Genomic DNA, 26744 nt, shown 5'->3' with positions numbered 1-26744 from the left:
GGCAAGGAAGGAACGCGAGGAAGAGCAGAAACGTAGTCGTGGGGTTGGGATTAGGCAGATGTCTGTGGAGGAGTTTTATGGGAAGCACAAGCCTGTGTCTCGAATTGGAGAGTTGGTCAAGAAGGAGATGGGATTACCATCCGGCCTACCGCCCCCCGTACCAGTACATCCACTCGTGCTCGTACAGAAAGGCGTCAGTACCGATGGACCTTCCGGCACAAGCGTTCGATCCGCAGCCGCCCACGAAGCTGAAGTACTGACGAAACTACTCGATGGTGAGAACGTGGTCCCCACTGGCGCAGAGAAACCCCGCAACTGGCGCGACTCCCCACTATGGGCCCATCAATTCGGGAAACCCTCCAACTACCAGATCCGGATTCCTGCTACGGACTTGGCTAGGGCACAGCTAGATTACATTCCCGCTCAAGAGGTTACTCTTATGATGGCGAGGGTCCAGGCTCCTCTCAGCTTTACCCGGAGTTCTGCTCATTTTGCTTCGCTTGGGCAGGATGAGGATAGCACTGCGCCGGTTCAGGCTATTGCATTGGCCGAGGAAGCGAGGAGAAAACACGAGGAGTTGGAGAAGGAGAGGGAAAAGGAGGAGTGCGAGGTTCCGGCTACGCAGCCAGCACCGCAGGAACCTCTTTTCTTCCCGCATCCCGAGGAAGACGGAGATCAGAAGAAGGGCAAAGAGGTACGGAGGAAAGTTCATTTTAGGCCAAGTCAGGTGCCGTTGACACAGACGAAGCCTGTGCCTGAGCCGGTGGAAGAGGAGGGAGCGGATGAGGATGAGGATGAGGATATGGTGATTCCGTGTACGCAGGAGCAGGTGCCTTCCGAGATGCCGACGACTACAGCGGAATCGACGGAAGCTATGGAGTCGGGGCAGAACGAAGTCGAAGTTCAGAAATCGGTGGAAGAACAAGTCGCGGAGATCGATGAGGCCTATAGGAAGTTGCACGAGGAGAAGGCGGAAGAGGAGAGAAAGAAGGAGATGCACCGAGTGCACGCTGAATTCAAGGCTATTGAGGCGGAGATTCCTCGTCCGTCGTTGCCCGGGAGGACGGCGAGTTCGTGGGAGAATGCGGAGCCTGGGCAGACGCCTATTTTGGAGATTGGTAGGCCGGTTTTGAAGATGGCGTCGGTTGAGGAGGCGGAGGTGGAAGTGGAGGCTGGGAAAGGGACGGAGACGGAGACGGAGAAGAATGGCGATCATGACATTGAGGATGCGCCTGAACCGGTCAAGACGCAGATGACACGAGTGTCATCGAACGATCTGCCCGACGACGCCATCGAGGATGCTTCCCAGCCTCCTCCCAAGTCCAAATCACCGGCAAAGACAGTCGGCACCATCCCCGACGATGACATTGTTGATGACGGACCTCTGCAGCGCGCACCATCAATCCACGAAGAAGAAGAGACTGAGGAAATTGAAGATGCTGGACCGTTGCCGGAGCCGTTGCGTTGGCCTACACCTGTCACGCTGGCAATGATGCGGGAGAGCCCTCATCGCAATACTGCTACCGAGGACTCAGTTGCAGAAGGAGAGGATCCGGGACCTGTGGGTGTGGAAGATGATACGCCCGTGTACATGTCTGGTATGAAACCGTACAACGATTTTGCTGAGTATGCTGGCATCATTGGAGGTGTAGCTGCACCTGCCGCCGGAGAACCGGCATACAATGGTTATGACCAGGTCGTTGAAGACTCCATGGACGGACGACCCATCAGCGAAGAAGAGATGCAGCACTTTCAGGACCACCCCGACTTTGTAGTCACACCCGGTGACGTTCATGCTCATGCTCATGACGAACAGATTCAGAGCTTCTCACAATACAACCCCGACATCGATGGTCCTCTCATCACCGAGGAGGAGGATTTGGCGCTTAGATGCGGCGATGGAGAGTCACAAGAGTATCATGCCGAGTATGATTTTGAGCCGAAGGGGACGCCCCAAACTGAGGTTGCGAGTGATGAAGAGATGGTGGATGCCGAGCCTTCGGTGGATGAGAGTGCGGAAAGTAGCTACGTTACCGCCGAAAGTGGCGCGTTTGCTGAGCAAAACATTGTAACGGAGGAAGATATTGCGCCCAGTCAGCAACCTGCGCAGGATCTTTGGGAGAACGGAGGGTCATTGGTAAGGAAGAAGGCGAGTGCAGTGACGGAAGTGCCCCATTCGGTGGCCCCTCCCGCTCCAACCGAACCGGTTGAAGCGTCTGCCGTTGTGGAGGATGAGGTCGTGCAAGCTGCTGAACCCCTTGAGGAGGCTATCGCCATGTTGGCAGAGAAGAGCATTGGCGAAGAGGCTCAGCATGATGAAGTTGTGATTTCTACGCAACCCGAGTCTTCGCAAAAGCGGAAGAAGCAAAACAAGAAGGAGAGACGTACTTCTGATCAGGTCGAGGCGGAGGCGGATGCGGACGTCGCTCAGCCGGCTGAGCCCGAAACAACTGCTGCTAGCCAAGCCGAGCCTGTCCAGGCTTCTGTACCTACTGTTCTTGGGGAGAAAGTTGTACAGGCGGCTGAGCCATTCGAGGAGGTGGTGGAAGCGTTGATAGACAACGCCGCATGGGGACAGGTGCGGTCCGCTCAAAAGGAGCCTTCACCTACCCAGCAAAACCCCGTCTCGACGCAGCCCGAGTCTTCACAGAAGCAGAAGAAGAGCAGCAAGAAGGACAGACGTCATAACGTCGTGGGTCCTGACGTCGCTCAGCCTGTAGAGCCAGAAGCAGCGATGGCGCCCGTTCACGAGTCTGCTTCTACTTCTAGCGAAACGCTGTCTCAATCCATGTCTCAAGCTAAGAAGGAGAAGAAGAAGTCAAACGACACGAAGCAAACAGAGGCAGATACCGCCACGCACGTTGCAGCTGTTGCTGAACCTGTTGTTGTCGAAGCTGACTCCGCTAAGGTTGCATCACCCGATGTACCTATGGAAGACAGTAAGGAAGAGCAGCAACCGCAGTCTCCTGAGGAGACCGCATCTCAGTCAAAGTCGTCGTCGCAGATGAAGAAGAAGCCGAAGAAGCCGAAGAAGGAGAAGCGTGCCGAAAATTCGTTTGACGCGCCTGTCGTAGTTCAAGATGCTGTTGTCAATGATTCTACTGAGATGGTCATTGGTGGTCTTTCTGCTGCGGGAGAGCATATCGACGACGAGCCCACTTGTGCGCAGAAGCCGATCGAGTCTGTCCTCGATGAACCTATTACTCCGCCCGAACCTTCACAGAAGAAGAAGAAAAAGTCGAAAAAGTTGAAGGTCAAATCCCCCGCCAAGGAATCCGAGGACGTCCAAGCTGCTCCTGCGGCGGAAGTTTCGGAACCTTCGCATAAGCCCGTTGAGGTTGAGACGTCCAGTGGTGATGCTATGCAGGCCGCGCTTTCTTCGGCCGACCAGAAGAGCAAGAAAAAGAAGTCCAAGAAAGCTGAGGCAGAAGCAGCAAAGTCTGATGCCGCCTCTGTCTCTGCACCTGCTGTTTCTGGAGTACCGTCGACTATAGTTGCTTCCGCACCTGAAGCGAAGCCACAGGAGCAGGATGCGACTGAGCTGCACAACGCAAGTGCAGACGTGAGTCAGAAGAAGCGGAAGTCTAAGAAGGCGAATGCCCAACAGGAGTCCCCTTCCGAAGACGAAGCCGCTCCTCCTGCTCCGGCACCCGAGGTGAAGCCCGCTCAGCCGGAAGTCAAATCCGCTGTGGCAGAGGTCAAGAAGGACAAGAAGCGCAAGACGAAGAAGGCAAGCGAAGACTCGGTTGCCCCTCCGACCGCTACGGCCTCAAAGCCAGCGAAAGTGCAGGTACTCGAAGAATCCAGGCAAAAGGGGGACGCCAAGTTAGAACAAGCAGGAGCTGCTGTTGCCAGAATGGACGATCCTTTCGTGGCTTCGCAAGTTGCCCCGGACTCCGCCCGGAAGGAATACAGCCTTCCTAATGCGCCTTTACCTTCTTCGAAAAAGCGTAAAGCGTCCTCTGCGGACTCTTCGTCGAGCGAAGGTGCTCCCACGGAGAAAGCCCCGAGCGGGGTCGCTGACACGAAGGCTCTCCAAGAGAAGGAATCTGCCGAGCCGCCCAAAAAGAAACGCAAGCCCGCGCAAGAGAAGACTCCCCTCGAAGTCGCGATTGCCCAAGCCAAAAAACTTGAAAAGGAAGTTAAAGCACAGGACAAAATTGCTGCTAAGCTGGGGGTTGGAACACTGGCTACAGCGCAATGGCGGCAGGAGCTGTGGAAGCTAGGCAGAAGCCCTCATATTGTGAAGGGAGAGCTCAAAGCAGCTAATATTGAAGTCCAAAGGCTCCGGGAGGAGGCGTCGAGCGCGGAGAAGGCTGAAAGAACGATCAGCGGCGCAAATGTCTCTGTGACCAAACCTACTACCAAGCCTTCAGCAAGTTCTGCGCCCACGTCGACATCCTCGAAGGCCAAGCCTGAGCGTGATGTTATTAGGACGGAAGCACCCAAGTTCTCGAAGGGCGAGAAGCGTAAGCGTGAGGAGGCACAATCTGCACCAGCCAAGCAACAGGATGAGCCCTCATCGAAGAAGCAAAAATCTCAATCGAAGTCGCCTGAGAAGCTGCCTGCACAGCTGGGTGAAGAAGCTGAGAAGGAGAAGGAGAAGAAGGCGAAGCTTGCAGAAAAGAGAAAAAGGATCAAGGCACAGAAGGAGCAACAGAAGAAGTCACCGGTAAAGGAGCAGCAGAAGCCCAAGTCGCCGGTGAAGAAACCTAGTGGAGCGGAGGCGAAGAAGATGAAGAAGGAGAAAAGGAAGTCTATGGGGCAGGTCTCCGAAGCCAAGAAATGATTGTGAAATCGAAGGTTGGCGCGTGAACAGATACGGACGGCTGTTTCTCGGGGTCTAGCATAGCTACAGGCTTGTATCAGGGGCGTTCTGGTCGTCATCTAGCATTTTCAGATTAGGTCGCTCTAGCTCTAGGTATCTGATCAATCCATATTTTTGGGACTTTATCGATTTCTTACCCTGTCCTGCCGCGGCCGCAGCTGTCGTCCACGCGCTCAACCTGCAGTCGCGGCCGAGACGCGACAACAGACATACAGCATACAACCAACGATTCCCATTGCTGGCCAGGATCTGTTTCCACAGAGAAGAAGCAGAGTCGCTCGACAATGGCCGCACCACAGTACACCTCATATCCGTCGCGCATCCGATTGGGTACGACGTCGTTGATCACACCAGCAGGTAAGAGTTGTCACTGTGTTGCGACAGCACCTTGCAATCGTTCAGAGCGTTAAACTCCACATATAGTCCAGCAAACCAGAGAGACCAGAGTAGGTACTGGTGGTACCACGTCGCGATCCGGAAGAACCCTCACGACCGTCAATTACGCCGAGCGCGACGATGATTACGAAACCTCAGATAACAACTCAAACAACGCAAATAACGCACAAGCACAACGCGGACAAGCAGCCGCAGCATACGCAGATAACGTTGACTATCGAGGGTTTGTAGCCGGCCCACCGTCGGACACTCTGGTGCAGAAGAAGCAGAATTTACGGACACGGCATCCGCAGAGAACAGATGAGCAGGTGCGTGGTGCTGCAGATGAGGGCGGTGACGAGGTTTTAATCCCTATCCGACTGGATCTGAATCTGGGGGAGTTCAAGTTCAAGGATACGTTTATGTGGAACATGAATGGTATGCATTCATCCGAAGATTTCGCGCTTCACGAAAGCTAACAGTGTGTGCACAGAGGAACTGATATCACCCGATGCTTTTGCGATGATTCTTTGCGCCGACCTCTCTATCCCTCCAGCTATCTTTGCCTCCCAAATCTCCACGCAAATTCGCACACAAATCGAAGAATACGCGCCTCTTGCATCAATAAATCTTCCTCCAGAAGCCGACCTGCGCGCTATTGTCGACATCTCACTTCATCTTTCGAGGCATCTGTTCACCGATAAGTTCGAGTGGGATCTAACAGGAGATGGAGATGTATACGGATGGACGAAGAGGATTTGTGAGGACCTTGGCGTGACTGGAGAGTGGGTTGGTGCTATCTGTCATGCTGTACACGAACAACTCTTGCAACTCAAGAAAACGGCATGTGAAGGAGGTCTGCCAGCAGAGGTCGACAACGACGCACCTTATGGTGCAGAAGCCGGTGTACGTGTGGATCAGGACGGTCTTGGTGCACTATGGGCACCCAAAGTCGAAGTCCTGTCAAGAGAAGAAGTCGAAAAACGCGACGGAGACCGCGATCGAGTCGTACGGCGAAATCGCCGCGAAGCAGCCCGGTTCGGTTCCGGTGCACCACCTCCAGTACAATCCGAACGTCGTCGCGGTGCACGAGAAAGAACCCAACGTTCACCATCACCCACGGGTCGTACGCCTGGACCTGGGGCGAATGGCGCTGTTATTCTGACGGATATGGAGCGTTTGAGGTGGCGGTGTGAACATTGTGGAATTGGAGGAACGGGGACTTGGGCGGCGAGGAAGGGACCTAGTGGAGCGAAGAGTTTGTGTAATAGCTGTGGGTTGTTTTGGGCGAAGGAGCATAAGCTACCGATGTGGCGGCAGGGAATGTTTTCAGGGGAGTATCGATAGAAGTTGGAAGTTCGGGGTGTGATACGTCATGTTGGGGTCGATACGGGATTTGGGTTCAACGGCATGAATGCGGTCGGAAGATGATTATACCGACGGGAATGAAGAAGCAACCATATGGGACAGGTTCGACTGGCCACACGTAGACATTGCCAGTCTCCTGATATCTAGCAATATAAGGAACACTTCAAGACGTATTTTACCGCGGGTCCCGGTGTCCTCACAGCTGCAAGCAGGCGGCCGGACCGTCCCGCGGTGAAAACTCGAGCGCAAGGCATAAACGCAATATATCGTCACCCTTGTGCGAGCTTGTCGCATCTGCAGTCAGTTTCACCCTGACAGATTCCTTGGCGAACATAGATGTTCGGTGCAGGTGCCCAACAAACCTTAAAAGTTGCTGGGAATTCGGGAGTTCCGACCTTTCAACGGCTCGACCCCGCGCGCCTGCGCTCGCTCAGCTCAAAATCCTCAGCCGTACTTTTGCCTTACCTATCGCTCTTTGCGTAAGCGAGGTCGTATTGCGCTTGACAGGCTAGGCGCCGAGCCGGCCGGTGCATCTGCAAACATGTGGACGGCATGGCCTTGAGTCTGGGATGAGCTCGCTAAGAGTTAGTTAGTATGGCACGAAGCTCAAGGTTGGGTGATCCGGAGTGCGAAGGAGTTCGGGGTGAAGTTGACGTCGCTTCTTTTCGCCAACACACACATCTGTCTTTGGTTCCGATCCGTCTGCCTCAAAGCTTGGCTGAGGATCATGATTACCAGGCCTTGGCATGCGGGTCGTAAGGGCGGCTGTACAATCTCGATTATGACGAGGCTCTCGGATATTACCCCATGTCGTTCATGTGGTGAAGGCTCTCGACTCTATTTTTAGAGATTTTAAGAGGTGGAATGGTATAGATTGACTGACGAACGCAGCTGCCGCCGGAAGCAAGGTTAACCCGTGAACGATATCTTTCATTGGACACTGCGAGCATGAGCAACGGCTCGGGGCAAGTCAGTGCCGTGCGTTACCATACTTGGATACGCGGCATGCGGTGTTACGTGGTCAAGGTCAACGGACGGTGCAGAAACACCAACAAAGGACGGAGTTAGCAGCTGTGTCGGCCGATATTGCCTCTGCTGGCTAGTTCGTGCAAGATGTCTGGTGTGACTCGGCCTCAAGATTGTGCGCGTGTGCGCAGTGTAAGGCCGTGCGAATGAAATGGGTACTGCCCGCCGTATACCACCTCGGGCACCCTTTCATGGTACCGAAAAGGGAACGAAGTCTGAGAACAGCATGTCGACACGAATGCTTCATATATAATGGGGCTGGCCAGCTGCTGTTTCGAGACTGCCAGTCGTTAATATTCCCTGAGCACGACCAGCACATACCTCACCTCGAGATCTCCTACTCCACAATCCCTTGGCTACGGACACAGGTATCCTGAAGATGTCTCGTCACGTCTTTCTTTTGATCGCGCTTGTCGCCTTCCTGGGGCAGGCTGTTGCCGGTGTCCTCCCTTTGAAGAAGAAACAGGCGTCATCTGGCTCCTTCTGCGAAAACACGCCCAGCAGTCGCTCGGTGAGCCTCGTCCTCTGCAGCACCCGTCGCTTGTAACTGACTGCTTCTTAGTGTTGGGGAAACTACAGCATCTACACCGACTACTATTCTGTGGAGGAATCGCCGAGCACGGAGTCGTTCGTGAGTACTGGCTCGACGTCGTCAACATTACCCTGGCTCCCGATGGTGTCCCTCGACAAGCCCTTGCCTTCAACGGCACCTTGCCTGGGCCAATGATTTGGGCGAACTGGGGAGACGAGATTGTGGTTCACATCAACAACTGCCTTGAAAACAACGGTACTGCAGTTCACTTCCATGCCCAGACTCAGCTCAACACCAACCACATGGATGGAGTTCCCGGTGTTACTCAAGCACCGATCCCTCCTGGTGGCAACTACACCTACCGATTCAAGGCGGATCACTACGGTCAATCATGGTACCATTCCCACTTTAGTATGCAGTACATCGAAGGTCTCGCCGGCCCTCTTACCATTTATGGACCTACGTCTGGCAACTACGACTGCGATCTTGGCCCATTGATGTTTACCGACTGGCGTCATGAATCGGCATTCAAGGTCATCCGTCAACTTGCCAACGGAGGATTCGGTCTCGTGGTTGCAATGGAGAACGCTGACAATATGTTGCTCAATGGGACTAACGTTTACAACAACACGGGAAACATCACCGGCAGTTACTTAGAGGTGGATGTCGTGCCGAACACGAAATATAAAATGAGTCTCATCGGCGGGTTGGGCGAAAACAGTGTCTACTTCAGCATCGACAACCACAACATCACGATCGTCAGTACTGACTATACCCCCATCAAACCGATTGTCGTCGACCACATCTTCGTTACCCCAGGTCAGCGCTACGAAATTATCTTCGAAACGAACCAAGATGTCGACAACTACTGGATTCGTGCCGTGCCTGCTGTCGTCGGTGGTTGTGCGTTCAATACGAACTATATGACAACTGGCCGTGGAATCCTACGTTACGCCGGAGCACCCGTAGTCGAGCCTGTCACCACGGCATGGGATATCCAAGAGACTTGTCTCGACCTACCTGCCAGTCAGCTGCAGCCCATCCTCTACAAAGAAGTGCCCGTGGACTTGGACGCCGATTTCCTGTACGGCATGATTGTGGGTCACTGGAACACGTCCGGTCCCGGACGTTCTGAGCTCTTCTACATTAACAAAAACGAGCCGGCCAACACGAGTAACACGACTACGAGTCCATCCAACGCCCCTGCGTACACTGATCCGTCAACCATCACCCCGGTGTCCAATACAACCCTCCCGGGTGAGGCTTCATTGTTGATTAACTTTAGCAACGTGAGTGTTATGCTGTCTTCTAGTTAGTACCAGTGCTAACCGTCATCTCTATCTAGCCATCACTTGGTATCGTGGAGAACCATGCGTGGTTCGGTACCCCCCTCGACTTCCCCGCCTCATACAATGTATATCCATTGTATCAAAGAGACGAATGGGTGTACTTCGTTATCCAAGCTCCAGGAGGCATTGCTCACCCGATGCATCTTCACGGCCATGACTTCTACATTCTCTCGGAGTCAGACTCGCAATTCAATAAGTGAGTGACTGATACATGGTCAAACTAATTATCAGGAAGGCTAACTCCTCTTCAGAGCAACGGCATCTATAAGTGGAACGAACCCAGTGCGTCGTGATACTGCTATGTGTCCTCCGTTCGGGCATATGCTGTTGGCTTGGAAGGTATGTGATGTGTTTATTCTGTTATCGACAGTGGCTAACGACGTCCACAGTCGGACAATCCAGGCTGTTGGATGTTCCATTGTCATATTGCATGGCATATCGCCCTTGGGTTGGGAATGCAGTATGTCTCCTCTGATCTCCTCGCTCCTCCTCGGTACTGATCATGTTACCCAGATTCCTCGAACGTCCTGATGATATTCGGAGCACTCTCAATATCACACCGTTTGGTGATGATTCATGGTATCAGAATTCATTGGCTTGGGATGCGTAAGTAGTTTGGCGTATCTCTCGTGCGCTTTGACTAACGTTCTCTCAGTTACGACACCCCTCCATTGGTCGTTCCGGAAGACGATTCGGGATTATAAGCACCCCAACAACACAACTCTGATGATCTATCTATCGTCTTAACTATGTATCGAATGTGTACTTGAGGATCAGGAGATGTTGTGTTGACTGTGGGCCAACGATTTGGTTATTATCCGGGGGAGGATGGAGTTGCGCCAACATGAACAGGTAGGTAGAAGCTATTTGAGGCCTACACCTACGTCGACCCTAGTAATAATGGGTTTCAATGTGGAATCTGTTCAGCACAATATGACCGACTGCATTTAGGGTTTACGCGCGCGACTTGCGAATCTGCGTGCATTCGCCACCCCGCGCCACAACACCAAGCAAAAGGACTTTGCACTTCGAGACGTTCGGAATTTGACGACCCAGCGACTAACCCGGCTTTCCTTCTCAATAAAAGGTGTGTACAGGGAGAAAGCGAGAGATGAGATAGAGACCGTTCTTTTCTCGTCTGCTCACGAATTCTGCTAACAATCTTGTCAGATGTCTTCCAAGCAGATCGGCGGTGCCAACAACGGCCAGACCCGCAACATTGCGGCTTCCAAGGCCCCCAAGTTCTACCCGGCTGAGGACATCTCCGCCGCCAAGGCTACCCGTAAGACTGCCCGGCCCGCCAAGGTCCGCTCCACCTTGAAGGCTGGTGCCGTCCTCATCCTCCTCGCCGGCCGCTTCCGCGGTAAGCGTGTCGTCCTCTTGAAGACCCTCGCCGACGGTACCCTCCTCGTCACCGGTCCCTTCAAGATCAACGGTGTCCCCCTCCGTCGCGTCAACGCTGCCTACGTCATCGCCACCTCCACCTCCGTCGATGTCTCCGCCGTTGATGTTGCCAAGTTCGACGAGGCTTACTTCAAGCGCGAGAAGAAGTCCGCTTCCAAGAAGGGTACTGAGGCCGAGTTCTTCGGTGAGGGTGCCAAGAAGCAGGTTTCCGAGTCCCGTGTTGCCGACCAGAAGGCCGTCGACAAGGCTATCCTCGAGGCCGTCAACAAGACCTCCAACTTGAAGTCTTACCTCGCTTCTTCCTTCTCCCTCAACAAGGGTGACCGCCCTCACCTCATGAAGTTCTAAGCGTATCGCTTTTGAACTCATGGGTAAAATGATGTCGATACTTTGTTAGTTGGATTGTCTAGGTACGCCTAGTCGCGGGTATTGTGGATTGGAGTTTTTTGGGGATTTGCTTAGTTAGGTCTTTGCCGGTTCTTGGAAGGCATCAATACACTCCTCCAAAACAACTCAGAGCCTCTGCGTCTTGTCATTCGACGAGCCATGCTCTGCTTCTTCTCTTCCCTTCTTCGTGGGGAATGTTGCTGTCTCTTCGGAGAGGGTGACATGAACACGACTTCCTGTGCTGTTGAACCGGTGTCACTCGTGATTCCTTCCGTGAACTGATGTGCTTCCTCTTATCTTGTGGTCGTGATGGTGATTGTCCTTGGAATTGTGAGTGTGACTAGTTCGCTGCTGAATATACATGTTGTTGAAAAACGTTCGTTCGCACTGATGCAGATGCTCACAACTTGCTCGGCTTTTTGTGCTTCCTCGAGTCCCGCCTGAGTTTCTGATGATGTGTACGTGCACAAGCTCAGGCCGTGCCCGGGAACGTGCGACATCCGCTCCGCATGGCTAACAGCTGTTCCTGCTATTCTTCGCTCCTTTAAGCAACATCACATCGGGGAATCATAATAACCAGATCTCGATTCTTGACGTACAGTGTACCACGGCGGCGAAGTGCGCGTTCTCACGTTGCAGGTTAACGTTGCGACCGCGTGAAGTTGCGAAAAGGACCGAGAAACGTTCAAAGTTTGCGAGTAAGCTTTCTTGACTTGTCAATCCGGAGAATAAGTATGAACCTTCTGCTTTCGAAATAGATGGCGAGGTGATACTCCGGATCCGGCCGCGAGTGCCACCGATGATTTGTGCCACAGCAGCTGCTATAGCTAGACATCACTCGCAATGAGCAGGTTTGTATAGTCGTACGGCTTCACAGGGAAGAGAGGAAATGTTAGAGTATACAGAGTTGTTTCTAGCAAACCTATTTCTACTCTAATCCTTGAAGATTCGTAAGTCCATACCAAACCCGTGGATTGTTACCGTGCCATGGTGGTTTTTATTGCGTGCCGGACAAGGCGCCCTTACATCGACCGTGAGAAAGCGAAAGAAACGAGATTGTCAATAGCAAGGATGATACTTACCATGTCATTTGTAACCACGATGAAGCTCAATAAAAAGTGTGTGACAATGATTTCCTTGTGCATGCCAGTCAGATGATTCACGTTTCGTTGCAGCAATAGGCGACACGGTTGATTTCAGGACCTGTTAAATCATAGTAGATGTTGTGTACATGTAGAAGCCGAGCACCTCATCTCATTTATACCTTATCACTCTCAACGTCCATCACCGCCCCAGTACTAGGATGCACCTGCTCGACCTTGCCCACAGCAACAGCACCCTCCCTCTTCCCCTCCAACGCATTCATCTCATCTTCGATCTTGTTATAGTGCCTGAAGGAAAGCCAAAACACCGCACCTGCGATTGCGCACGCAGCCGAAATGCCCGTATACATCCACACCAACTTCGGATCCACGGCAACTGTCGATAACCCGATGTTGATTGCTGCACCGAATGCGTTGGTGAGGAGAAACATGGACATGATGAACGATTTCATCGAGGGCGGAGCTTTGGTGAAGGCGTACTCGAGACCAGTGATTGAGGCGAAGATCTCGGAGAAGGCGATGAGGACATATGCCGGGATCTGCAGCCATACGTTGACGTTGTTTGGGACGGAAGCGCCGGAAGGGTACTCGTAGTTTGGACCGGAAGAGTAGATGACATGTTGGATGATTGCGGCGTATGCCATCGCCAGTGCAGCCATGAAGAAACCAACCGTGATTCTGGAGATGGGCTTGAACGGGATCCCAACCTTGCGCAAGAACGGATACAAGAACTGATCGCAGATCGGGATGAAGATGATCAGTGCGATAGGGTCAAAGTTCTGGAGCAAGTCGTTGGGAACGCCGTTGGTTTGCATCGTAGCAGCTTGAGAGACGAGATTGTTCGTCATCTGACCATAGCATACCCAGTAGAATGGATACGCAATGAAGATTCGGCAGGCGACAAGAGCGCGCTTGAGTTCGTCGATAAATTGGTCATCCCAGAGTTGCTTCCACTTATCGAATCCGCGTCCGGCCGGAACAGAAGGTTTCGCTGCCTCGAGCTTGCCTCCATTGCAGATCGCGATCCATCCAGCTTGGAAGGCTCTCAATACGACAGATCCAGTCGGTGGTCGAGTCACGTAATACGGCTTTCCAATGACCAAGAATAGGATGGCGATAAAGAACACGCAAAGCGGCAACAAATACGCCTGCCAAAATCCCTTGTGATGTTCTAGCTCCGTCGTCGCGATCGCACTCAACGACCCAACATTGATACACCAATAGAAGACCATGAAAATCCTCTGGATCGTGATGGCTGGATCGACGATGACCCTCTCACCATTCTTCAGAGTCTTGACCACTCTGCGGGTACGCCGATACTGCTCCGCAACCATCGGACTGACATTGCTCTTGATTCCACCTGTTCCCAGACCAATTACGATCATCGCCGTGATGATGCCACCCAGACTCGAGCCTGCTCTGATAGCCGACGGAACTGACGTACAGACAAGAACGAGCAGTCCGACCATGTAAAACGCACAGAAGAGCGAGATGGTCTTGTACTTTCCAATATACTGGTCCGCGACGATGGCACCGAGGATAGGGGTCACGTAACACCAGAACTGGAAGAACTGGGAGAGGGCCGTAGCGCCTTGTTGGCCAAGACCGATGGCACCCGGTTGTTTGAGGTCGCCGTTGTTGTAAGGAAACTGGATGTAGTTCTGTAAAGCTTCTTATCAGCACACATGGATGTTGCTCTGGGTAAGAATAGCTCTACCTGGAAGGGGCCGCTCAGGCCGTAGTAGGCGAACCGCTCGCACAGCTCGACGACGACAACGAACCACGCCGACAACGGAATGTTATCGGAGACTCGACGCAGTGTACTGAGCTCTTCTTCCGTGGGTTCGACCTCCCCATCTTCGAGTTCATCCACTGATCCTGACCCCACCGTACTGGCACTCCGCACAAACTCCCCATGCACGTCCTTGTCACGATCACCCTCCTTAGAAACCGGCACTGATCCACCAGCAATATCAAAATTCGCGCTCATAATGCCCTCCTCCCTCCCAATCTCATGAAGCTGAACAGGAATCTGCGTCCTCTCCGAACTCGTCATCTCAACGTCGATAGGCTTGTACGCGTATGCTCTCCGCTCTTTCCTTGCGAGAAAGTTGGTTGCGAAGGAGGGCATGCCCGCCCATTTAGTGCGTTGTAGTGACATGTAGCCTTGCTACTCGAGATTACTCCTCTTGGACTAGGCGGCGGTTGGTGCACGGACGGGGGGTGGGCTGTCTCGGACGAGCAGGCAGAATCAAGCGAGGAGGGTATGGCTATGGAATGTCATTGGACAGATGGTTCAGGCGGCCGGAGGAAGGTATCGCCTAGTGCTTGCGAATAGACAGACAGCTGTGTTGTCGCGATTCGAGTGCGATCGTACGTCGATGTCGTGACTGAGCTCGCGCGTGGCCGAAAGTGCGGTAGCTGGTCTGTTTGCCCTCTCCGCCGGCGCCGAAGATTCAAGAGAGCATCGTCAGGTTGGACGACCACCATCAACAGGACGCTCCTGGAGGTGAGTCTCATTCAACGACGTCGACGTCAAACCCATCCTGCTCGACCTTCCTCTTTCGAACCACAACACCTAAAAGTCCTAAAGTAAAACCGGATCGGCTATCCCCTCCGCTATGAAGCTGCTTTAACCGGATCCATTGCTAATGTGAACGCCTTAACTGGCTACTGCAACGGTTGCAGGAGAAGATTGTTTTCTATTTGGGGCTGCGGTTGCGTTTGTGGAAAACCGGCCTTGGCGTGCGAGACCCTCCGGGTATGTTGGATAGAGAACAAAACAGCTTGAAGTGCCCGAAAGTGTTAAAAGACGCGTCTCTTGTTCGCAAGTGACGACCAAATTCGTTTGATCTCCGTAGCAACCCTAAGCCTAACCCTACCGGCGAGCAAAAGTTCATGGGCATCCCACTCCCTTGATCCCGGAAAACGTAGAGCGCTGCCAATGTGACCTTATGGAACACTCACGAAACAAAAATCACCATACCAATAGTCTTTTCTACCACTCTAATCATACCAGTAAGTCAAATAGTCATGCAAAAAAGCTCACACCCGTCCTAAACATACATCACCAACCCACACCACCCACCCCAAAACCCACCTCAGTACCCACTCCCACCCCCACGCTCCCGCCCACGTCGTAACCACCCTTTCCTTCTGGATTCAGAACTCAGCGATACCACTCAAATCGTCGACATTCAACCAATCGACACCCTCCTCGACCAATACCTTCCAGATGTTATCGCGTGCCCAGACGGGCCAGTTGGGGTATCCCCAATACCTGACCTTCAAGCCGGCTGCGTGGGCTGTCGCGACTTGATCGCGAATAGCGTGGCGCTGTTTCTGGGAGATATCGCGAATTCCGTTCCAGCCTACTGCCTTGGCCCAGTTCGTACTTGCCAACGGTGAAACCGCGGGTGTGAACGTCGCATTCAGGGACGCAAGAGGGGCATCGAAGAAAGCGTCGCGAGTGCTGTTCTGAGCGATGACTTGCTGAAGGGGGGTGTTGCCTGTTCCAACGACGGTAACAGCGCCATTCGTGACGGCAGAACCGTTGTAGTTCGTCAACCATCCGCGCTCACGCAAAGGCTCAAGCGCTTGAAGGACGTAAGGCCAAGTCTCCGGACCATCAGCTATGTTTGAGAAGTCAGCATGTACTTTAGCATGCGAGCTTCGCAGACATACTCTTTAAATCAACGAGAAGCTGTAACGACCGAGTGTTATCCATCGAGAAAACGCCATTCCACCCCGTCGCCTCAAACTCTCCAGCATTCTGGTTGATATTCTCCAACAACTGGACGAGCGGGTCGATATACAAGTTCGCGAAGGTCTTCTCGACATCCAATGCACCACGATCGTGCCCGACGAAGAGAGTGCCGTTAATGAGCCAGACATCGGCTTCGACGGAGGTCAAGCCGTAGGAGAGAGCGGAGAGGAGGGGCGTCGTGCGCCAGTAGTCGTTGTGACTACACACCCATCAATTAGCATACACCCCATCAAATCACACCCTCTGACTTCGACTCACCTATGAACAGGAATAGGCACAACATCCCTCGTCAAATTCGCATTCAACACACTCTCATTCCCAACCTCCACAGCATTAACACTCGCACTCGCACTCGCACTTCCCGCCGCCGACGCCACCAAAACACTAGCCAGAAACTTTGGATGCATCGCTTTTCCTGGATGTTGTTGCCAAAGAGGATTGGTGGTGAGGTGCAACACGACGTTCTTCAAGTAGACAGCAGCAAGGATGAGAAGGAGGGTAAATAGCGCAGAAGAGAGACGTAAAGCCATTGCTTATCCTGATCCATCTAAAGCCTAAGCGTTTGAAAGCGAGGGATTTGTCCGGATGGCTGCAGTGGTGGGGGTCTTTATTTCGTGTAACTGGGGAAGTTTCGGTTGGCGATCACTTGGACCGTGCGCGGTTTTGGCGGCAGCACGACGTCCGTAGGCGGCACAGGGTGTAACGTCGACCTACCCAATCCGGCAACCATGAAAGAACCTACTCGAGAAAAACAATACGCAATGCTATATGCTTAACTAGGTATTCATCCCCCCATCTCCAACAACACATCAACACAACTTCCAACCCTCCCAGCCTTCTCAATAACAACAACCTCGACAACCTCCCTCTCCACACCCGGAAACATCTGAGCTAACGTCTCAACTGTCTCCGCATGTTCCTCCCGAGCCCGACGTTCGGCTTCGTAAGTCTCCATTGAGGCGGATTCGGCGGTGAGGTCGGGTGGTAGGCCGGTGAACGGCGTCACTTGAGTCGAAAGTGTCGACCGTCGAGCCGGTAATGGCGGTCCATCCCCACCCTCACCCTCATCCTCTCCTGGCCTTGACCCCCGTCTGCCAACCCTCGCCCCCCTCTCCTCCCCCTCATCCAACCCCGTCCCTCCTCTCACCTTATCCTCCACCACCTCCCCTTCATCTTCCGTAACTTGTCCGCCCCCGCGCACACTGTCACTCACCGCCGCCGCCGTACTCCAAAACCTGCTCCCAATCCCACTCAAAGGTTTTGATATCGTTTTGATCGCGTTAGAGGACTTTGATAATATCTCGCGTGTTGGTGCAAGTAATGGCCGGGGTGTGGTCACTACTACCGGGGCTTCGATTTCAGTTTCGGTTTCGTCTGGTGGTGGTGTAGTGACTGGAGGTGGGGTCGAGGGTTCTGATGGTGAAGCAGTAGCCGCGAGGTGTGCATCCTCTTCCGCTATCGTCGAAATCGCATTCTCAACATTCCTATCCACCAATCCATCAGTCAATGCCTCTGCTTATGTACCAATGACTTACCGCTCAAATTCTTCATCGCTCACCGTTAAATCCCCCCTCCCAATCCCCTCCAAAAACCCAACTGCTCCCCCCAAACTGCTCAAGTAATAACCACCCTCCCCTCCTAACCCACCCTCCCCCCTAAATCTTTGCACAAACATCAGGTTCGAGATAAGGTGCGCGGGACGCGAGCGTAGGATGACGAGGATGAGAAATGGGAGGAAGGAGTCTGCGGATTCGGTGATGGAGGCGTGGCGGAGGAGGCCGAAGATGACTTTTGAGCAGTTAAGGATACAGATCAATTTATCCCTCGGTGCTCTGTATGAGTTGATCTTGCACAGCTCTGTTGTCCTCGCACGATTAGCTCGAGAAGAGGAGGGGGAGGAGGGGGGGGAAACGTACCTTCACCAGCCAACTTAAGGAACGTCTCGTTCATCGGTGTACACGGGATATCCAAATGTTCCTCCCTCACCCACGCATACACCCTCATCTTCATCTCCAATTGCTCATCCCTTTCCACATCCTCTTCATGCCCTGTCTCTCTCACCCCCTTTTCCCTCCCTTGCTCTTTCTTCCGCTTCTCGATCACCAGCGGCGAGAACGTCAGAGCGTACAGCCGGTTCATCACGAGCTTCTCCATTCCTTCTCTTGCGTTGGCGAACTCCGCGTCTGAGACGTTGGCCCAGGGTGTCCCTGGCGCACTCATCTTCTCGTGTATGAAATCGAGGAATTCTTGAATAATCCTCACCTGCTCCTCGACTCGCCATTGCTTTTTCGCGAACTCGGACAAAAAACTGTCGGACACCTCATCAGTCACATTTTCCTGGAGGAGGAGCAGAGGCGAGAGGAGGAGTGACGTACGATTTCATGTATCGAGCAACGGGATCGGCGGAACGATGTCGCAACATCTCCAAAAACCTCCCAAAATCAAACCCCACTTCCGGTTCCGGTGTCGGTTTCCGCGCGTCAGGTGCCGGCGGTTCCATAGCCAGCTCTCCGTGTTCTTTGTGTGTCTTTCCTTTCGCGCCGGCAATATCGAGCGTATCCAGCGAATCCAACATGTTCGTAATCTCCTGTGTCGCCGAACTGTCCTCGCCTTCGTTTGGCGTACCACCCGGACTTGGCGACGGCGCCAACCGCTCGAGCTTAATCGTCGGTTTCATGGCGCTTATCTGCGGGAAGGGTGTTTCTGTGCTCGTTTCGATGCTCATGTGCGCCAACGTCCTATGGTCCATCAGCATCAAATCAAGATTGATAACCAATGACATACGCTTCTGCCACTGCGACCTTCGGCGACGTTGGATCGATATGGTCACCATGAACACCAGCCGCTACTGCTGCTTTCTCGTCCACGACTTCTGCTTCTGCTTCTGCGTCGTCATCGTCGTCGAATGTGATTAGATCTCCATGCCGTGGTGCAGCAGCTGCCATTGGGGATGTATGCTGGTCGTTTTGGAGGTTCGCGGTGATATTGGAGAGGGTGTTGCGGGTTATCGGGTAGCTGCAGCCTGGATGCGCGGTTGGGCAGCGGATACAGCCATGATGTAACGGAGAAGAGTTGGTTGCTTTGAATGAGGATGATTTGCGCTTTTCTTTCTCTTGCGAGTCTCATGGACGTAATAGACCGCCCATCGCTAGGTCCCTCAACGAGCTCACTCACTCCTACAGCTTTATGCCACCACCCCATCTATATAACCAGCTATCTAACCTTAACCGCTCCCATCCCCCTCCCCTTAACCTCCTCAACCTCCATCCTCGCAGTCCTACTCCCAAACTGTACAGCCCTCTTCTTCTCCCCCCCACTCTTCACCAACCCCACCCTCCTCGCGACCCTCCTCAACAACTCTTTCTCCCCTGCCACCACCTCCCCACTCCCATCCGTCTCTTTTCCAGCTGCAGGCGGTGGGGGACAGAGCTTGATATGCGCTGGCAAGCTACACGCCAACGAAACCACCTCCTCGTCGAGGAAGGGATACCGTGCCTCCCGTGACCAATGAGCGATGACTCTATCATCCCTCCCCAAATTCCGCGTCGGTAACCGTGCTAAATCCAACTTGAGCTCCTCAACTAACCCTGCCCATCCATTGGTGCGATACGCGTTCCCATGTCGCGAGTAGCCGCCAAATAACTCATCCGCGCCCAACCCACTCAGGAAAACTCGGGCTTGGGAGTCATACTCTTCTTCCTGTACCACCTCCATCCCATCCGTATTCGACACCCTTAGGCGACCATGGGCACGGGCAGCGAAGTAGAACGCCATCCCGATCGATACGTCCATTACCGTGTCGTTCGGCCATATGAGATCCACGATTCGTGGTTTGTGCGACATAGCCTCAGCGTACGGGACATTGACTTCGACGAAGCGGTAAGGTCGCCTGTAGTCTGTGACAGAGAGTAATTCCCGCCACCCTTGGAGACCAGTTATGCGATCCGGACAGTGGGCATACCAATCCTCATCCTCATCCTCCACCTCCACCTTCTCCTCCACCTTCTCCTCCACCTTCTTCTCCAACGACGATTCGACAGTGCCGTTCATTTTGAGTTTGAGTTTCGCTGCCCGTTTCGCGGCGCCGAGTTTTTCATTTTTGGCGTTCTGGATACTCCGCGGATTCTCGAACGCGACGTTGACCAGATCAACGGGCTCTCCCTGTGGCAGGACATTGTCCAAGAGTCGTGCTAGGACTGCACAATCCAGGCCCCCGGAGAACAGGACGGCTATCCGTGGGTGATCCGAAGGGCCACCGGAAGAGGAGGAGGAATCGGGGTGAAGGCTCAGGGCCGGGATTGTCTGTGTTCGGGTCTGGAGTGAGCGGATGAGGGCTTCGTGGAGGGCAGAGGTGTGCTTATCGAGCTCGTCGGCATCGACGTCGTCGTTGGGGGATGGGGGGGTTGCGTTGAGGGGTGGGTAGGGAAGGGTCATGCTCGCGGTAGGGGAGGAGGGTGTTTGGGGTTGTTGGGGGAGGAAGGGTATGCGAGTCAGAGGAATCTATGATCGTGAGTCAGCGTCACAATTCATCACGGCCTAAAAGGTCAACAACATACATCACCAGAAGCCGGAAGATCGTCAAGGTCGATGCAATACAACCCATCAGCCTTCACCTCCTCCCACTCCCTTCCTCCATCACTAACACTACTCAGCGCAAACCCACCCGCACCTTCCCTCCTCACCAATAACGATCGCCTTCCCAGACAATCGCGTCCGATCCACACTCTACCCGCCTCTTTCTCGTAATAGACCATCGCCCACTCACCCCTCACTGCACCCATGACCCCCGCGACATCTTTCTCGTGGGCGCTCAGCGTCGAGAGGAGAAGCGCACCGTCGTTTGTGGCTGGCTCAGCGAGGTCAGCAGTAGGGAGGCCACGGTAAGCTTCTCCATTCCAACACAGCACATCCCCACTCCCACTCCTCAACGGCTGCGCTGTCGGTCCATCGCTTCCTCTCAGATGTAGTACGCTCGACGTGAACTCCAACACCCATTCACCGTGCTGTACGGTATGTATAGCGAAGACATCGGGTCCGCGGGCTTTGACGAGGGGGTAAAGCTGATCTACGGATTCCGATTTGTTGTTGTCATGACGGTAGAGGCGGAAGAGGATGCCGCACATTGGTGAGTGGGGCAGATGGGGGAGGACCGGGGCAGATTTTGAGGTGCATCTGCCGACATGATGCCGACGAGTAAAAAAAAAAAGGATAAGCCTTAGGAGTGCTCGAAAGAGGAGGTTGCAAGTGTGATGACGCGCCCCAATTGGCGGTATCCGAGACGTGTCAGATGACCCGTTTTGCAAGTTGAAAGGCTTTAAGCTTGGCAATTGCGTGACTCAATCAAGGGTCTCGACTCGACCGATCCGTCGAACGTTTCGAATCCTTCCTCGTTCCACAGCATCCTTTCATGACATATGCATCCGAGGGGTGTGTATCGCTGCTACGGCCGCGGAGTATGAGGAAGTCATTGCCGTTCCCACGGGTTATGTTACCCGCGATGTGGATGTCGACTCGACGTGTCAGAAGAAAAAGTCACCCTGAGAACGAGCAGGAGCGGTATCTCGTCTTGAACAGATAGATAGATAGGAAATGTTTTGGGCGAACCGAGGCGGTTTGTTCGGTAGTCGCTTGTTGGGACCAGTCTTGGACTGCTTGTTGATGTTGGGCTTGTTCTTGGCCATGGTTATCTTGAAGCTTAAGGTTGTCGATTTTGAGAGAGGGAGAACGGAGGTCAAGGGTGTTCTAATAGAGACCAGCTGGGAGTTCTCGAAATTGACCATAATGTGAAATTTCCTCATTTGTATATCGTACACCAACACCCCAAAAATACCTAATACCGATACCATACCGACCAGCAGCTGAGCTTACAAAGTATACCTAAACGACGGATGCCTATCCCCCAACTCAACCCTCTCCGCCTCCCCCACATTCGCCAAATAATCCCTCTCCCCCCTATCCCTCCTCTCATTCTCCTTCTTCAACAACGCCATAAACGCCATACTCCCGAAAAAGCAACAACACAGATACCCCAAAACAACCGCATGCCCAAGTGTATAATGCGGCGCATCTCTCGCTCTGTAGATGTTTGAGGAGACGGCGCCGTTGATGTTTCCCCAGGAGATGGAGAGGGCCATGATGATTCCGCGACGGTAGGTGCCTTCGACGTTGTTCGAGATCCAGGAGATTGTATTGGCGATACATGGGTAGACACCCGCTGCCGCGAGGAAGGTACCGCCGTAGCGGACGTAGGGACCGGAGGCGGGGATAACGTTCATCGTGTATCCGACAATCGCGAGGGCGGAACAGCCGACGTTGAAGATACCGCGACGACCGCTCCGGTCTGCGAGGAATCCAACACAAAGGGTGACGATACAGCCGAGACAGTATGGAGGGACCTACAATTTTGCTCTGGTTAGCTCATGCTGCTCGAAGATGAGAGGAAGAGGGGGAAGAACGAACCGACAACAACTGCGCCTTCGTACTCGTAAACCCCAACTCCTTAATAATACTCGGCAAAAACAACGAAAACGCATACAACGGCCCACAAACCCCCATATAAATCAACATCCCAAACCCTGCCTTCCAATCCGTGACAGCCGTCCAAAACGTCCGGAACCTAAAGTGCTCCTGGGTTCCGGCTGACAACTGTGCGTCGGATTGGAGGCGGGCGATGGTTTGTTGGCGCTCGGTTTCGGTGAGGAAGGTTGCGGTGTCGGGGAAGTCGGGGACGATGAAGAAGGAGACGACGCCGGCTGCTACGGTGAAGAGACCTACGCAGAACGTCAGCATGGTGAATGAGAGAGGAGGAGGAGGGAGAGAGGGGGGATGTACCTTCGAGGATGAAGATCCAGGCCCAGCCGGGCTTTCCGGCGGTGCCGTCGAGTTTGGCGATACCAGCGGCCAACAATCCACCGAATGCACCACTCATCGTCGCCGCACTGAAGAAAATGGCGGCACGAATACCGAATTCGCGTTTTCGGTACCAGCAACTATCATATCATCAGTCTCGACGCCCAGGAAGACGAGAGGAACGTGACAAACCTCAAGTAAAACATACACCCCGGGAACAATCCCGCTTCCGCCAACCCCAAAAAGAACCTCGCAATCATCAATCCCTGAAAGTTGTGAACCAATCCCATGAGCGTCATACAGGTACCCCAAGCAAGGATAATCCCCGGAATCCAGAGTGACGGACGAAGTCTCTTGAGAAGAATGTTGGAGGGAACCTCGAACAATGCATAAGGAAAGAAAAAGATCGTCAAAGTCCAGAGATATTGCTGGTCGCTCATCTTCAAATCAACCGCGAGTCCTTCGATCTATCCTCCAGTCAGCAACGACAACAATCGGTCAAACGGGAGGAAAGAATGCTCACCTTTGCGTTTCCAATGTTGGCACGGTCGAGGAAGGAGAGAAGGTAAAGAAACGACAGATACGGAATCAACCTGATATCAATCTTCCTCACCAACGCCCGCTCCGTCGCCGGATCCAACGCGACGAACGAGCCTCCATCGCGGCTACTCTCAGCATCGACCACACCCTCAAGATGTTGTACGTGAATCTTTTCGATATCTGCCATGATCCTGATTGTCCTTGCTTGCACCAATTGCAATGGAGGAGCAGCCCCGATCTTATATTGCGGGAGAGAGCTATGTGCATTCTCGAACACGCACACCGGCCGGAGCGGGGTTCATCCATAACAGCATGACCTTTTGTGCTTTTCTTCGAGCGTTTCGTCCGAGACACTTCCAGTGCAGCTTTCCCCGCGGGGAATTCCAGTTCGGCTTTCGCGCGCGTGAAGGTTAACCGCTTGGCGAGGCGACGCTGGAGCGAGTAAGGTTCCCTTGAACCGAGGCCTTTCACGAGGCTTCGGCTGGGTAGCGGATGGAGGGAGATCGAGCGGAAGCGATAGGAATAAGGTTGTGGCTCAGCCTCGGAATTTGGATGGTGGTCTGAGGGAACATGTGTGACGGAGGACCGGAGAGAACGTCTGCATGAACAATTGCTACACGTGAAGAGATACGCATCAATTGAGTCGTTTGGCAGCCGGCCAATTCGTCGTAGGCCTTCTTGATCCCCGCCCTCGTCGAATAGAGTTTCCTTACTGCAGTGCGGCACAACCGAAGCACGGGCATCCCGAAATGGATTAGCCGCGGGGGTGCCGCGGGACCAAGGTAACGTTGACAACGCTCGTTCCCCGACCTCGAGTCCTCTTAACACAATGCTCTCTGATCATGTTGATGTCCATGGTCTGGTGACGGTAATCACCGGTGAGCTCTCTCCACAAGGATCGCAGGCGGCCTCCTAATCTTCGTCGCAGGTGCTTCGTCCGGAATCGGTTTGACAGCCGCCCATCACCTGGCAAAACAAGGGTACACTCCTCCCTCATTCTCCGGATCCATCTGGCTGACTCCCATGCTGCAGTGCCATCCTCGTCGTCGCGGATCAAGACAATTCAGCCGTCGCAGAAGCGGTAAAGAAGATCACCGCAGCAACTCCAGGCGTCTCAATCCTCGGCTCAGATTGTAACTTGACGTCCTGGGAGGAGCAAGCAGAACTCTTCGACAACGTAAAGACGCTGTTCGGACGGGTGGACATCGGTGTGTAACACTAACCCTACTCTTCTCCTCTCGTCATCGCTAACATCCTGCATAGTCCTTGCTTTCTCGAATGCATCAAACAGCGGACAATCTTTCCTCTCCCCACCCATCTCCTATGAACCACGCAAACCAGACCTCGCCGTGCTCGACAACAGTTTCTCCGGCACGCTGTACACGATAAACTTGGCCCTACACTACTTCCGTACGCAGGAACCTCTCCATGAGCGAGGTCATAAGGGCACGGTGCTGGTTGGCTTCGTTGATAATGCTGAAACCACGGATCTTCTCCGTGAGGCGAGTCGTGAGGGCGTGCTTGCACTGGTGAGGGCGTTCAAGACGGCGGCGGAGAATTCGAATGCACGGTTGAATGGGATTACTGTCAATGCTGTTTTCACAAAAAGCGACGCAAACGATGTGATGCTGGAGAAACTGGAGACAGCAGTGGTCAACCGGAGCATCAACGGTAAGTCTCTCGCGCAACCGATCAAAAGTTATAAATCCATTAATGCAATCACAGGTCAAATCCTCGAAGCCTAGAAAGAAACCACCATAAATCAGATAACCACCCCATATACCCAAGTCAAATATACCTCTTCCCCGCTTCCACCAACTGATACATCTTCACACTCTTCACAATCATACCTCTCTCCTCCTCTGCCGGCCAAGTCTTATACCACTCATCCCTCGCGCTCCAAAAGTCCCTCCTCGCAGTGGCGGTAGCATCAACCCACGGCTTACCCTTCATCGTGTCCGGAAAATACCCGTTCGTACCACCAACAGCCACGTTGAGAATCAGATAAAACTCCTGATCAAAAGGCGTCGCATTCGATGCATCCGGCAAAGCATCAGTCCCCGTCCACGGATCAAGAATAACGGTATTATTCTGCCAATCCGAACGCGGGAACTGTCCACGCTCATAAAACGACTTCGAGAACCGTACGCTCATTCCTTGCCTCAACCTCGAATCCACATACGCAAAAACATACTCCGGGGTCCACTCCAATCCGAATGTATGGAATCTATCTGAGTAATCGCCGTGTTGCATCCGCACCACACTACTCGTCTTCCAGTAGCGGTTGTACGCGGAGCTCGGACCCCACTGCAGGGTACTCGAAACATAGTCGCGACCCTCCACCCCAACACCAGGCGTATTCCCGCGTGCTTCCATGATATCCATCTCGCCGCTCGCGGGCCAGGGTCCATATGTGTCATTCGTCGGCATCATCCATATCGCTGGCCACATCCAATCCCCCTTTGGAATCTTTGCCACGACCTCGACTTTACCGTATTCGATACCGTGTTTGCCTTTTGTTGTTAACCGCGCAGACCGGATTGGCGGGAGAATGGTGCCGGTAGAGGAGTTGGAGGTGATGGCGCATTTGTCTGTTTGGTCGGAGGTGCAGATACCGGCGGTGGTGAGGTTGAGGGTGTACCCGTTCGTGATGGCGTCGGCGCCGTATGTGTCGCTGGAGAGTGTCGGGACGATATGAAGTAGATTGTTATCGTCGACGTAGGCATTTTGTGCGGAGTTGGTGGTCATGTCGAACTCGCCGTTTCCGAAACCACCGAGCTGGATTTCGTAGTTCCATGTCGAGTTCTGGATACCGTTGGCGAACGACTCATCGAGGACGAGATTGTATGTGTTCGTGGGAACACTCTGCCATCCATACCAAGCAAGAAACCCACAGAGCGCAGAACCCAAGACAATACCAGCCCACGGCAAAGCCTCAATGATACGGTTATTACTCTTCGTCTCCTTGTCCCACTCAGTCATATCAGGCGCCTCCTCCTTCCTCACCCTCGTCGACACAAACGGCCGCTCAAACATCGGTTTCCCCGCCTCTTCCTCCGTAGTATGATCCTCGTTTAAGGAGACGGCGGTGGAGGAGAACATACGGTTGCGAAGACGGCAAGGAGAGATGTCGGAGGATACTTCCTCGGCGAAACGAGTGGAGAAGGGCGTACCGGGGATGGTAGGGGAGCGTGAGCAGACGGGGCTGCCAGGACTG

The 26744-nt window shown here is 53.5% G+C and overlaps 13 protein-coding genes across 13 annotated transcripts; 4 read left to right on the top strand and 9 right to left on the bottom strand.

Moving 5' to 3' along the window:
• Positions 1 to 446: 446 nt before the first annotated feature.
• Positions 447 to 777, bottom strand: SAICODRAFT_32365 (uncharacterized protein; the record flags this gene model as incomplete). The annotated part of the gene is made up of 1 exon (XM_019168195.1): positions 447 to 777. A coding segment is annotated over exon 1 (266 nt), but the record flags the coding sequence as incomplete, so codon positions are not given.
• A 3606-nt stretch (positions 778 to 4383) lies between these two features.
• On the bottom strand, positions 4384 to 4949 carry SAICODRAFT_193379 (uncharacterized protein). The gene has a single exon (XM_019166078.1). The coding sequence runs from the start codon at positions 4885 to 4887 to the stop codon at positions 4540 to 4542; it is 348 nt and encodes a 115-aa protein (XP_019020851.1). The 5' UTR covers positions 4888 to 4949; the 3' UTR covers positions 4384 to 4539.
• Positions 4950 to 5112: 163 nt separating this feature from the next.
• Positions 5113 to 6550, top strand: SAICODRAFT_10617 (SNF5-domain-containing protein; the record flags this gene model as incomplete). The annotated part of the gene is made up of 3 exons (XM_019165276.1): positions 5113 to 5185; positions 5252 to 5641; positions 5697 to 6550. 3 exons carry the CDS (start codon positions 5113 to 5115, stop codon positions 6548 to 6550), a joined length of 1317 nt encoding a protein of 438 aa, XP_019020850.1.
• Positions 6551 to 7976: 1426 nt separating this feature from the next.
• SAICODRAFT_28209 (uncharacterized protein) lies at positions 7977 to 10182 on the top strand (the record flags this gene model as incomplete). Its single annotated transcript, XM_019167102.1, has 7 exons — positions 7977 to 8108; positions 8177 to 9418; positions 9475 to 9674; positions 9730 to 9817; positions 9868 to 9938; positions 9992 to 10084; positions 10134 to 10182. The coding sequence occupies 7 exons, from the start codon at positions 7977 to 7979 to the stop codon at positions 10180 to 10182; spliced, it is 1875 nt and encodes a 624-aa protein (XP_019020849.1).
• An 8-nt stretch (positions 10183 to 10190) lies between these two features.
• Positions 10191 to 11407, top strand: SAICODRAFT_193247 (uncharacterized protein). The gene is made up of 3 exons (XM_019166077.1): positions 10191 to 10330; positions 10430 to 10565; positions 10649 to 11407. The coding sequence occupies exon 3, from the start codon at positions 10649 to 10651 to the stop codon at positions 11228 to 11230; it is 582 nt and encodes a 193-aa protein (XP_019020848.1). The 5' UTR covers positions 10191 to 10330; positions 10430 to 10565; the 3' UTR covers positions 11231 to 11407.
• Positions 11408 to 12527: 1120 nt separating this feature from the next.
• Positions 12528 to 14362, bottom strand: SAICODRAFT_62816 (di/tri peptide transporter 2; the record flags this gene model as incomplete). Its single annotated transcript, XM_019169947.1, has 2 exons — positions 12528 to 14033; positions 14090 to 14362. 2 exons carry the CDS (start codon positions 14360 to 14362, stop codon positions 12528 to 12530), a joined length of 1779 nt encoding a protein of 592 aa, XP_019020847.1.
• A 1105-nt stretch (positions 14363 to 15467) lies between these two features.
• Positions 15468 to 16812, bottom strand: SAICODRAFT_86211 (uncharacterized protein). The gene is made up of 3 exons (XM_019171427.1): positions 16397 to 16812; positions 16057 to 16337; positions 15468 to 16004 (listed from the first exon to the last, which is right to left on the bottom strand). The coding sequence occupies exons 1-3, from the start codon at positions 16666 to 16668 to the stop codon at positions 15535 to 15537; spliced, it is 1023 nt and encodes a 340-aa protein (XP_019020846.1). The 5' UTR covers positions 16669 to 16812; the 3' UTR covers positions 15468 to 15534.
• Positions 16813 to 16879: 67 nt separating this feature from the next.
• Positions 16880 to 18638, bottom strand: SAICODRAFT_68276 (uncharacterized protein; the record flags this gene model as incomplete). Its single annotated transcript, XM_019170373.1, has 4 exons — positions 16880 to 17622; positions 17674 to 17995; positions 18055 to 18446; positions 18514 to 18638. The coding sequence occupies 4 exons, from the start codon at positions 18636 to 18638 to the stop codon at positions 16923 to 16925; spliced, it is 1539 nt and encodes a 512-aa protein (XP_019020845.1). The 3' UTR covers positions 16880 to 16922.
• A 713-nt stretch (positions 18639 to 19351) lies between these two features.
• On the bottom strand, positions 19352 to 21261 carry SAICODRAFT_10611 (uncharacterized protein; the record flags this gene model as incomplete). Its single annotated transcript, XM_019165275.1, has 2 exons — positions 19352 to 20638; positions 20695 to 21261. The coding sequence occupies 2 exons, from the start codon at positions 21259 to 21261 to the stop codon at positions 19352 to 19354; spliced, it is 1854 nt and encodes a 617-aa protein (XP_019020844.1).
• Positions 21262 to 21337: 76 nt separating this feature from the next.
• SAICODRAFT_68274 (uncharacterized protein) lies at positions 21338 to 21934 on the bottom strand. The gene has a single exon (XM_019170372.1). The coding sequence runs from the start codon at positions 21916 to 21918 to the stop codon at positions 21658 to 21660; it is 261 nt and encodes an 86-aa protein (XP_019020843.1). The 5' UTR covers positions 21919 to 21934; the 3' UTR covers positions 21338 to 21657.
• Positions 21935 to 22002: 68 nt separating this feature from the next.
• SAICODRAFT_62912 (MFS nicotinic acid transporter-like protein Tna1) lies at positions 22003 to 23714 on the bottom strand (the record flags this gene model as incomplete). The annotated part of the gene is made up of 5 exons (XM_019169954.1): positions 22003 to 22533; positions 22598 to 22908; positions 22970 to 23127; positions 23180 to 23454; positions 23511 to 23714. 5 exons carry the CDS (start codon positions 23712 to 23714, stop codon positions 22003 to 22005), a joined length of 1479 nt encoding a protein of 492 aa, XP_019020842.1.
• A 464-nt stretch (positions 23715 to 24178) lies between these two features.
• SAICODRAFT_22283 (NAD(P)-binding protein) lies at positions 24179 to 25317 on the top strand. The gene is made up of 5 exons (XM_019166547.1): positions 24179 to 24405; positions 24456 to 24507; positions 24560 to 24735; positions 24791 to 25198; positions 25253 to 25317. The coding sequence occupies exons 1-5, from the start codon at positions 24357 to 24359 to the stop codon at positions 25270 to 25272; spliced, it is 705 nt and encodes a 234-aa protein (XP_019020841.1). The 5' UTR covers positions 24179 to 24356; the 3' UTR covers positions 25273 to 25317.
• On the bottom strand, positions 25289 to 26532 carry SAICODRAFT_32355 (concanavalin A-like lectin/glucanase). Its single transcript, XM_019168194.1, has one exon. The coding sequence runs from the start codon at positions 26507 to 26509 to the stop codon at positions 25316 to 25318; it is 1194 nt and encodes a 397-aa protein (XP_019020840.1). The 5' UTR covers positions 26510 to 26532; the 3' UTR covers positions 25289 to 25315.
• Between the last annotated feature and the right edge of the window lie 212 nt (positions 26533 to 26744).

The sequence above is a fragment of the Saitoella complicata genome, assembly GCF_001661265.1.
Source record: "Saitoella complicata NRRL Y-17804 unplaced genomic scaffold SAICOscaffold_32, whole genome shotgun sequence".
Classification (NCBI taxonomy): domain Eukaryota; kingdom Fungi; phylum Ascomycota; class Saitoellomycetes; order Saitoellales; family Saitoellaceae; genus Saitoella; species Saitoella complicata.
The sequence above is the reverse complement of the archived record's forward strand: the minus strand, read 5'-3'. Positions and strand labels throughout refer to the sequence as shown.

Bases quoted from the DNA above. Each gene is read 5' to 3' on its own strand.
- SAICODRAFT_193247 (XM_019166077.1), top strand. From the start codon at position 10,649: ATGTCTTCCAAGCAGATCGGCGGTGCCAACAACGGCCAGACCCGCAAC.
- SAICODRAFT_68274 (XM_019170372.1), bottom strand. From the start codon at position 21,918: ATGGTCAATTTCGAGAACTCCCAGCTGGTCTCTATTAGAACACCCTTG.
- SAICODRAFT_86211 (XM_019171427.1), bottom strand. From the start codon at position 16,668: ATGGCTTTACGTCTCTCTTCTGCGCTATTTACCCTCCTTCTCATCCTT. The intron at 16,338-16,396 runs GTGAGTCGAAGT...ATGGGTGTGTAG, and splicing joins GTGCCTATTCCTGTTCATAG to TCACAACGACTACTGGCGCA. The intron at 16,005-16,056 runs GTATGTCTGCGA...TCTCAAACATAG, and splicing joins GCTTCTCGTTGATTTAAAGA to CTGATGGTCCGGAGACTTGG.
- SAICODRAFT_22283 (XM_019166547.1), top strand. From the start codon at position 24,357: ATGCTCTCTGATCATGTTGATGTCCATGGTCTGGTGACGGTAATCACC. The intron at 24,508-24,559 runs GTACACTCCTCC...CCCATGCTGCAG, and splicing joins CATCACCTGGCAAAACAAGG to TGCCATCCTCGTCGTCGCGG. The intron at 24,736-24,790 runs GTGTGTAACACT...CATCCTGCATAG, and splicing joins GTTCGGACGGGTGGACATCG to TCCTTGCTTTCTCGAATGCA.
- SAICODRAFT_32355 (XM_019168194.1), bottom strand. From the start codon at position 26,509: ATGACTGAGTGGGACAAGGAGACGAAGAGTAATAACCGTATCATTGAG.
- SAICODRAFT_193379 (XM_019166078.1), bottom strand. From the start codon at position 4,887: ATGACGACCAGAACGCCCCTGATACAAGCCTGTAGCTATGCTAGACCC.